The sequence below is a fragment of the Sceloporus occidentalis genome, unplaced genomic scaffold (assembly GCF_023333645.1).
Source record: "Sceloporus occidentalis isolate IW3139 unplaced genomic scaffold, rSceOcc1.0.p SCAF_4, whole genome shotgun sequence".
Taxonomy (NCBI): Eukaryota; Metazoa; Chordata; class Lepidosauria; order Squamata; family Phrynosomatidae; genus Sceloporus; species Sceloporus occidentalis.
In genome coordinates, this window is record NW_028316984.1 from 115,088,246 (window position 1) to 115,099,270 (window position 11,025).

General features: G+C 45.6%; 1 protein-coding gene across 1 annotated transcript; it reads right to left on the reverse strand.

Annotated features, from left to right (window-relative positions):
• Nucleotides 1-4,589: 4,589 nt before the first annotated feature.
• On the reverse strand, nt 4,590-10,395 carry FIBIN (fin bud initiation factor homolog). The gene has a single exon (XM_089521333.1). It carries the CDS (start codon nt 10,034-10,036, stop codon nt 9,314-9,316), a length of 723 nt encoding a protein of 240 aa, XP_089377459.1. The 5' UTR covers nt 10,037-10,395; the 3' UTR covers nt 4,590-9,313.
• Nucleotides 10,396-11,025: the final 630 nt, after the last annotated feature.

The window sequence follows — 11,025 nt, forward strand, 5'->3', positions numbered from 1 at the left end:
TACAATGAATGGTGTGTGCTGCTGCACCGCCGTGCCCAAACCTCATTATAGTCTGGACCCTGCCCTTCCCAAAATCCTGGCTACGTCCCTGAGGGGTGGGTTGGGACTCATGGGCCTATGAAGCCTCTTCCCACTCTATGGCGGGTTACAGACCGCAGATTTGGGGTGGGCTGTACCCGCCCTTTTCCCCGCTGTATCGGGGCCTCAGCTGCCAGAACGGCAGCCGCTGAGGCCCCGATCCGCCGCTTTTCAGGCTGCGGGGAAGCAGCAAAACGCCGCTTCCCCGCAGCCTGAAAAGGGGTGTCCTTGGGGCTTCAAGCCTCAAGGACACCCCGCGGCGGCGGGGAGAAGGAGAAAGGGGCCGCTTGGCCCCTTTCTCCCTTGCTTCGCTGGGCGCAGCTGTCTGAAGGCTGCGCCCAGCGAGGCAAAGCGGCGCCGCAAACCAGAAAGGAGCTCCGAAACAGAGCTCCTTCCTGGTCCGCGGAAAGGGCGCACTAAGCACCCTGGCGTGGACCGACGATGTCACGTCCGCGCCGTCCCGTATAGAGGCGGCGAGGTCATGACGTCGTCATGGCAGCCCCCTTGTGGAAGGGGAGCCGCCATTTTGTACGGATTCAGTCCGTACTAGGGTTAGGGGGGTGCGGAAGCACCGCACCTTCCTAACCCTAGTACAGACTGACTCCGTACTTTAATGGTGGTGTGTAACCCGCCTATGATTCCATGACATCTGCAATCATATGCAAAAAGACAGCTTTCTTCAGATTGTAATGGAGTTGCTGAATAATTTTAATGAATGTTGGTACAAACTACCTTACTTTTAGATTGAGATTATTTTAATATAGTATATTAGAACCTTGATAAATGAGGTCATATGGCATGCAATCAAATTCATTAATGAGTCTCATGATCCAATCTATTCTGCTTTGGTCAGGCCTCCCTTAGAATATTGTGTTCAGCTCTGGGCATTAGAATTAAAAAAGGATGTTGACAAGCTGGAGCTCATGCAGAGGTGGGCGACCAAAATGATGAAGGGTCTGGAAACCATGCCTTATGAGGAGAGACTTAGGGAAATGGGTCTGTTTAGCCTGGAGAAGAGTTGGTTGAGAAGTGAAGAATAGCCCTGTTTGAAAGGCTGTGGGAGTAACTGAAGATGGAGGAGGTTTGTTTTCTGCTGCTCCAGAGAATAGGACCCGAAACAATGGATTCAAACTACAGGAAAAGAGATTCCACTTCAACATTAGGAGGAACTTCCTGACAGTAAGGGCTTTTCAATAGTGGAACACACTCCCTCAGAGAATGGTGAAGTCTCCATCTTTGGAGGTCTTTAAATAGAGGCTGGATGGCCATCTGTTGGGGTCCTTTGATTCTGTGTTTCTGGGGATGGACTAGATAGTCCTTGTGGTCTCTTTCAACTCTGATTGTAGGATACTGAAAAAAGATAAAGTGAAAAATATAATATACTCTAATACGTGTGAGGTACAGTGGTCAAGAACAGTACAGAAAGGAGTATTGCTTGGGTACAGCAGCTGATTAGTTCAGATTTAGATCTGTCACTCACATACAGATAATAATGCAAGACATCTCTTGTCTTACTTCCAAGGATATATTATGGAAAGGGATATTGTAACAAATTTGATGCAGATGCTTATGTAAGGTCAGTTTATGAAAGTTTATACTACAAGCTTCTTTCTCTCAGTGTCAAAGATGCTATGATATCCCTTTGCATACTGATATGTCCAGACTAATACGGCTATGTCTTTGAATTTGAATTTTACTTTACTTCCAAGGATATAGGTTTGTGCCTGAGAGAAATGAGGTCACATGGTTTGATAAATGATATATGAGGTCACATGGCATGCAGTAAAATTCATTATAGTCATGATTTCCATAATCTAGCCCAAATGTTCAGTATCCCATATGTGTCTGAAGCAGGATGAGGGAACTAGGAACCCTCCAGATGCTGATGGACTTCAGCTCCCTCTCAGCCAGCATGGCAAATGACCAGGGATCATGGGAGTTACAATCTCATAATCTGGAGTCTGCAGGTTCCCCACTCTGACCAAAAGAGTAGGTTTTGCAATAGCGGCAACTGCCTTTGGGGTGTTATTGTTATTCTCAGGGTACTTTCTTCTGTAGGGGTCTACATTTTCCCAGGTGTAATCTGTCCATGTATACTGGAGTGTGTATGGGAACAAATCTCCCCTTCTTGAGCACTGTATCACAAATGTTTTCCTTCACTGGATGCTCCCTAGTTTCACTTTGTTTCTTCTCCACAGACTACAGTAGCATAGGTCATAGGACAACATTCACAGTTACCCCCACAGCCCTCCACCAAGATGGAGTGGAATCAATTTCTAAGACAACACAAAAGAATGATAAGGCATGAATTACATGTCTCTACACTATTAGAATGCTGTCATGTCCAGAGGATCCACAAGGATTGGGGGGGGGGGGGGAGGGTATCTTTAAAAACCATGCATTTATAAGGTGGACTTCATGAAGAAATGGTGTGCCATTTATCCCTGCTGAAATTCCCTGTTCTATACAGCTATTAGTCCATTTTACATTTCTATATGGCCACCAAAATTACTTATGAAGAGGTAGGAACTCCTCCCATTGGTGCTTATGAACTTTAGCAGTATCAAGCCCCGTGCTTTTAAAATATTACTTTAAAGAAAAACAAATCTTGGTTTGGAAACATTTAATTTATACTGTTCTGTAACTGATGGCAATCCCTTTATAGATAATTCAGGTCCTTGTGGTGCTGTCAAAATAATAATGATAAAATCTTTCAAAACAGTGTGATTAAAATTTAAATGATTCATGAATCAGGAGTGCAACTTGTTTTCTTTAAATATTTATTAAGACAATATAAACACACATTTCCCTCCTGCAACAGATAAATTCAAATTATCCTCAGTTTAGAATTAAATAGGAAACATAATTAAAAGGGGGGAGCACACTTCCCATCATGCTCTTTTGCTATTGTCAAAGAAACACAAATGATTTTATAAAACAAAAGCTAGCAAAAGTATGGAAATAACATTATTGGTGTGTTATAAAAGACTTATTTTAACTAGGTTTGGGGTGCAACTCAAAGTACATTAGCATGGTATTGCTGGCAGAGTGAACAGATGCAAACGAGGATAGGCCTATTGCATCTTTAATAGTTGTGCAAAAGGGAACATTTCAGGAGATATAACTTGTCATGCAGCAACACCTGCTAGAATTCCCTGTTCTACACAACTATTATTCTTGCAGAAACACTGTTCTGAACTTTGTCCTGATTGATAGCTTACATCACAGAGACATACAGGCATGCTATAAAAAGTACATTCTCCATTTAAAAATATCACAGTGTTAAATACTTGATTGAACAGTTAAAAACAACAACAGAAATTGAACAACCGCAAGTAACAGTTAAAGCCCATTCCAGTTTAAGAATGCTGGTTGAAGCAAACAGCAGATCATACTGAAAGTGAGCCAATCCCAAAATCCATATCTGATCAGGGGGACAAATCAAAAGACAACTAGGACCAATATAGTCCTCCATGTATACACCTGGATGTTAATCCAAGATTCCATGGTTGATTCATGTATATTTGCTGAATTAACATTGAGAAGTGATTTTTGTCTTAAGTGGGGGGGGGGGGGGGATCAAGAGAAAGCCATAAGAATACTGGTAAGAATACATGACCTGCAATTAAAGATACACAATGATATACAAATGGTTGCAAACATCACAATGCTTAAATTAATACTTCTAGATTTCAACCTCATATTTGTTGCGTACAATTTCAAGAAATAGTAAACAAAAAAGTAAACTTAATAAATACCATTATGAAAAGCAAACTCTGACAGTGGACACTCAGAAGATGTGTTATCATAGAATTGATAACGTTCAAGATGGCCATCCTTCATATTAATAAATTTCAGCCAAGATGATTTTCAGTTTTGGCATTGTTGTGACAATTTTAAAAAATGAAAATGAAAATGGACTCAAACAATTCCAGTGAAACAAATAGGGCTTAAACATGTTTACCTTTGGCTGGGTTGTAACATATATCTCTTAACTAAAATTCAATTAAAATAGAACAAAATTAAGCCTGCCTCTGAGTCATCCACTATTACTAAAAATTGTTTTTATGGTTGCTGATATCTTAATTTTCTACTAAGAATCATGTTTTTTTATTGAAAGAAGAACAGGAACAGCTAAGGATAACAAAAGGCACTTTCTCAAAAATGGAAGTCATTCTCACAAATAAGTACAGCTAGAATAGGAAGATGCTCCAGCAATTACTTTTTTACATATCTACAAATTTGAAAAGTTATTTGATGGAGTCAGTGATTGCTGTTTAAACAGAAAGTTGTTGGTACATGAGAAACCATTGTTGGAACACTCCTAGAAGTTTCATGCAGACTGATATATAATGAACAAGGCAGAACCTGCACACATTCACTATGCCAAGCACAAATAATGCCAATAGACATTCTCAAAAGGGGAAAACAAGGTCTTTTGTGATCATCCTTGAAGTACCCCAGTGCAGTCATGACAAAGTTCAGAAATTATTTTTTCTTCTGTCATTACCCAATGGATTGTAATTAACTTGCATAGTACTGAACTATATAAGTTAATTACAGTCCATTGGGTAATGACAGAAGAAAAAATAAATCTATTATAGAAATACAGAACAGATTGCTTTACAGTACCATCTTATACATGCCTCTTCAGAAATAAACCTCACTGGGAGTTGATTATGATGTCAATGGTCTATCTGATGTTCAAAAGAATTTACAATACCTTGATACTTAATACACCAGTCATTTAAAAAACAACCAGCTGAACAAGTCAAGGGTAACAATGCAAGGTACTTGTACAAGGATGACCAAAGTTTGGCCTCTGGTTGTTTTGGTTTGCAACTTCCATCAACTCCAACCAGCTGGCTAATGGTAACGGATTATTGGGATTGTAGTCTGCAATACCTGGAGGGCCACATGTTCCCGATCCTAGCACTAGGAGGAAGATAAGATGTAAGAAAAAACAAGCACTGTGATGTTCTCAGGAGAGAAGACTGTGGGGTATAAGATTTAGAGCTATGGATGCTTATTATTATTATTATTATTATTATTATTAACCTTTATTTATAAAGCGCTGTAAACTTACACAGCGCTGTGTACAGAGTGCGGATTGGATTTTACCCAAAAGTAAGCAAGCATAGGGCTTGCAGCCTTAACTTCCTTACTACTGGTTGTAGCCTGTCCAAATATTGCAGCTCTGTAGAACCGTAACACAGCCATGAAACAGCAGAAACCCCTTATTGTTTAACCTAGTTATGTGACAGTGAAAGCATTTACAAAACAAGCATTAATGCTGCAGGAAAGCAGCTAAAGGGTGGCAATGATACAGGTTACAAAGGAAAGCAGTTTTATAGCAATGTAGGTGTAAGAAAATCTGGTGCCTCCTGGAAACAACCTACTGTTGAGAGCTTATCTTTCTCTTGGCTGCAGGCAACTGCAAATTAGAACAGGGAGAGAAGTTTTCTGGTTAGAGTTCCTTGGGATTCTTCCCCTTTCCTCACTATATTATTGGACTTTAACTGTAATCATTCATCACCATTGGTTATGGCAGGTAGGGATGCTGGGAGTTGCAATCCAACATCTGGAAGGCCGAACAATTCCCACCATTGTCCAGAATGCATTTTGTTTTGCCTGGTCTGTTTTTAATTCAGGGTCCAAGGCAGAGCAATTCTTTATCTGGGCATGGGATGTCTAGTGCAATGAAAGCAAACAACAGGTTTCACAGACTGGGAATCTGACTATCACCATTCCATCAAGTTCCTAAAGCATGGTTGGCTATAGTTGACCAGATCTTGTTAAATTACAACTTCCAGCACTCTTCACCATTAGCTATGCTGTCTAGGGAATTGCAATAACACCTGGATTCTGACTTTGTACTAAAGGTCTTGGGTATTGTTCTGGCCATGGATTATCCTTGCCAGAAACCTCTGCTGTTGTTTTTTATTTCTTTCTAAGGAAGATACACTAGCCATTACATCCACAAATGTAATTTTAAAAATGCCGCAGCTGTAATAGAACTGCAATCAATGGGCACCACAGCCATAAAGTATCCTTTCCTTTTAAATTTTAGATCTGGCAGTCCTAGACTGAAGGGAAGAATAGGTCCAACTGCAATCTCTGGTTGCTGCTGGCAATCCAGCTAGGCCCTCTTCCAGTGGGCAGGAAATTTATATCTTGCAAGGAGCCAAGTGACACTCAACAGTAGCTTCCAACTATACTAAATCCCTTTACAGCATTTAAAACAATTCTTGCGGTGGGAAGGTGGGGGAAGTCTAGCACTGTTTTACTCAGAGCCTCTGGGTTTCATATCTGCAAGACTTTCCTTTATTTATTTATTTTAAAAAAAACCATGATACAAATCCCTCTGGATCATGCAGCAGATCCCTCAATATCAAAATACTTATAGTCCCAGCACATCCTCAATTGTGAAGTCTGGAGCAACTCAAAAGCTGAATGAAGGCACTGAGGTGGTAAAATGTACAAAGCTATGACTGTAGGTAACTCCACAGTTAAATAAAAATGCATGTTCTATTAAAAACAGGCATTTTAAATAAGATGAAGAGCCTTCCCATCAGTCCCATTGATGACTGTGATTCTGGAGGGAAAAAATCTGGAAGAAAGGGGAGGCATTTTCTTACAGGCTTGTATGGAACATTCCTTGGACCTTACCAAGTTCCTAGCTACTATTCTCTTGTTCCAGACAACGTGTAAGTAGTGAGTGAATTCCCACTTCCCCAATAAACACACACTAAACAGATGGAAAGTGTTACCCTTTTGCTTCTCTTGAGGCCCCATATAATTAAATAACAATAACTACCATTCCTTGATTTCATTCTCACATCACTGGTCAGGATACAAAGTTCCTTGTCAGTTATCAGAAGTCACTGAAAGACAGGGATAAATCACTCCAGAGTCAGCCCCTCAAATACAGTTTGGAACAAACAATGGCCAAATTCACCAGTTTATTGTGAATGAGAACAAAACAAATTCATATAAATTATTAATAATTACATATTTTTTGGCAATGCTGAATCATCTTAGAGGTTCCACTTAACTGTAATGGGAAAGGAGAAGGGAGCAAGTTCCAAAAGCTGTTAGCAAGTCTTTTTTCTCTTGGCTGCAACAACTCATTTCCCAGAATTATTGACCACAATCCAGCATAAAGTTAATTCAGTAGGCCGAAGTGTGCCTAACTCTCCTATGACCAGGAGCTATTGTAAAGCTTGGCAAATGACAAGTACGTACTCACTGATTATATTAATGTGCTTGCTAGTAATAAGACTTTTTTTGAAAAAGGTGTTGCCCATTTATCTGGCCCCAGGCCACATTGGGCTGTCAACGGGACGGGTTTCAGCAGCTGTTGACATATCACCCCCCTCAGCCTCTGTAAGCACATCTAGAAAATGGGCATAAAATGAACAATGCCCCAGGCCTTTAGTAGTATGCAGTATAAATCAGATACTCATCCACCCAAGAAGCCTCACTGAGTTCAATGGTACTCCCAGGTAAACACTGAGGAATGTGTAGACCTTCCAGCAGTTACTGGATTATAACTCCCCTCCTTATTGGCTATATAGAGGCGATGGGCAATGTAGTCCAACAACATCTGGAGGGCTACCCATTCCTGCCCTGCAGTATAGGACTGCAACCTTTAAAAGGTCACCTTTTTCTCTAATTCTCCCCCCACATCCTCATATACTTTATGTTCAAAGCAGAGGAAGGACCCAGTAAACCAAGGCTGACACCATCTTCCTGCTGTGGAATTTGTGTGGCTTCAACAGCAGTGGCCAAGATAGATTTCTTTTTACTGATAGGATGCCTTTCTCCCAGATATAGTCATCACCTGTTGGATTTTTTTTTTTTTTTTGGCATGGTTGAAAAGTAGCACCCAGAGTTTGTCTTTTTCTTTCCTTGTTCTTTAAAAAAGCAAGAATAAGCCAAGTACAGACTGATACCAGGACAGGACAGCCTTCAAGGTTGTAGGTTTTTTTTTTTTTGGGGGGGGGGGAGAAAAGATAAACGAGTTTATTTCCAGTTAGTTGTCTTTTAACAGACCCCCCCCCCCTCAAATCTGGGGAGAGGCATGGGCTCACCCAGCTTGTTGTTGTTGCTATGCATCTTCAAGTCATTTCTGACTTATGGTGACCCTAAGGCCATAATAGGGTTTCTTGGCAAGTTTCTTCAGAGGGTAGGGGCTTGCCACTGCCATCCTCTGAGGCTGTGAGAGTGTGACATGCCCAAGGTTATGCAATGGCTTTCCATAGCCAAGTCAGGATTTGAACCCAGTTCAATGCCCAAACCATTAATTACCCTAGGCTAGCTATTTACTAACAACCTTCTTGAAAGTATCAGGAACCAAGGAGTGCAGACCACTGGAGGGCCAAGAGTGGGCAGCTTGTTCCAATTTGTGCCTGAGGAGGCTTCCTTGAGAGGACAGGAGAGCAGTCTGTGGCTGGTGCAGGGTGACCAAAGGTCCTCCTTTTCCAGGACATGTCCTCCATTTCAGCCTTCCATCCAGGAGGAATTCCAAAATGTTCTCCATTTCAAGCAGGACCAAGATGCCTGAATGTCATATTTCTATGAGTGTTTTTATAGCTTTGCTTTGGTCAGGTCCTTCATGCTTTTTTCTTTCATTCTGGATGCCCTCCATTTTGCCTCCTTTGCAGTAAGGACACACCTGGCCACCCTGAAGCTTAGCTGGATGAGTCTGTAGACCCTCAGTGGGTGGGTTGGGGGATGCTCCTCTTGGGCACCCAGTGGACCCTCAGTGGGGGGGGGGGGTTCTGTGGACGGATGGTGGGCGAGTCTGAGTCCCGTCAGAGGATGGGTTAGCGAACCCCTTGGGCGCCCTGTGGACCATCAGTGCCTGAGTCTGTGGACTGCCGGGGGGGGGTGGATTGTGGGGTGCGTTGGGCACCCTGTGGACTGTGGGGCGAGTGGACTAGTGACCCCCTTGGGCACACTGTGGGCTGCCAGTGGATATTCTGTGGACTATGGGTGACTAGGTGTTCCCCCTTTAGGCACCCTGAACTGTCAGTGGGTACCCTGTGGACCTTTGGTAGGTGCGCTGGTGCCCCATGGGAACCCAGTGGACTGTAGGCGGGTAGGTCTAGGGAGCTGTGGGCCGTCGGTGGGTGCGCTAGTGACCCCCGTTGGGCCCCCTGTGGACAGTGGGCGGGTGGGTCAGTGTCCGTCGGGGGGTGGTGGTGGCGGCAGTGTGCCCTGGGGCTGGCCCTCAGCGCGGGAGGTGCTGGCTCTGGAGGCGGCTGAGTCGGGCCCCGTGGCTGCGGACGGTGAGGGCCAGGAGGTCGTACTTGTCTCGGAGCCCGGCGGAGAGGGCCAGGGTCTCCTGCAGGAGGGCGCGGGCGTGGAGCAGCCGGCCCAGCACCTCCTCGCCCAGGCGGCCCCGACGGGGACTGCCTCCTCCTCCGCCGCCTGCTCCCCGGGTCCCGGCCCCCTCTCCGTCCTCCTCCTCCTCCTCGTCCCGCTGGCCCTGGCGGAACTTGTGCTCCAGCTCCCCGAGGGCCTGGTCGGAGTTGGCGTAGGCGTCCCCGATCTGGGCGGCCTCCCTGCGGAGGTACTTGCCGTAGCTCTCCTCGCCGTCGAGGTCGTAGGAGATGCTCTGCCGGATCCCGTCCAGCACCCGCCCGGCGTCCTCCACCTGCCGCCCCAGCACCGCCAGCTCCTCCCGCAGCGTCAGCCCCGGCGGCGCCTGCAGCGGGGAGCCCAGCAGCAGCGCCTCCGTCGGGGAGAAGGCCGAGCAGCGCGGGCGGTCGCTGACCCTGAAGAGCAGCTGGCACTTCTCCGGGTCGTCGTTCTCCTCGTAGTCGCCGTCGGGCACGAAGTAGTGGTGCAGGGTCCCGTTGGACATCTCCGGGTAGAGAGGGCCCTCGAAGTAGCCCCCAGCCCCCGAGGGCGCCAGCGCCAGCGCCAGCAGCAGCAGCCCCGCGGGGAGCATCCTCCCGAGGGCCAGGCCAGGCGAGGGCAGAGAGGGAGCCCCGGCCCAGGAGGAGGAGGAGGGAGCGGATCAAGTCCTCCGGGGCCCGCCCTCCATCTCTCTTCGGGGGGCATCCATTACGGAGAAGAGCCGGAGGAAAGCAGCGAGAAACTAGTCCTCGCTTGCCCTCGAGTCGCCCGACGCCAACCTCCTCTTTCCCAGAGAGAACAGGAAAAGAGGCACACACAAATAAAACAATAACAATAACCAGAAGAGGAGCAAACCTTTAGGAGGAGTTTTCTTCCCCTTTACCCACGGTTTTCCCTCCTCTTCCTTTCCCTCTTAAAAGGCACAGGCAGAGTCTAAAGAGGAGCCCTCCGTCTAAAGTCGCCCTTGAGTTTGCTCCAACTTCTCCTCCGTCCTCCTCCTCCTCCTCCTCCTCCTACATCTGGAGTAGTGGCAGCTTTGGGAGCTTGGCTTGGGGCCCTCGGGTCTCCCCCCCCCCCCTTCCGCCTCCAAAGTCTCGGGTTTCACCGCTTCTTCTCCCAACGTCCAAAAGTTTGGAAGGCAGCCTGCTGTGAAAGCCGCTCCTGGGTCTCTCGTCCCCTTTTGCCCGACGTTTGGCAAAATTAAAGGAGACAGAGAGAGAGGGAAGGAAGGAAGGAAGGAAGGAGTTCAAAACGGAGGCTGGAAGGAATACAAGGCTATTCTTGTTGTTATGTCGGTCCTGACAGATTCTCTTTTGAGGGATGGATTCAACACTTTGGATGGTCGCTTTAAGGCAGTGGTTTTCAACCTTTGGTCCTCTAAGGTTTTTGAGATTTCAACTCCCAGAATTCCTGACCAGTGAGCATACTGGCTGGGACTTCTGGGAACTGAAGTCCAAAACATCTGGAGGCCCAACGGTTGAGAACCACTGCTTTAAGGTTTGATTTGAACTAAGGTCCAAAACACTCTGCAGAAACAGTCTGAGACAGCTGTAACCAGAGCTCTCTGACAGAGAAGGCTCA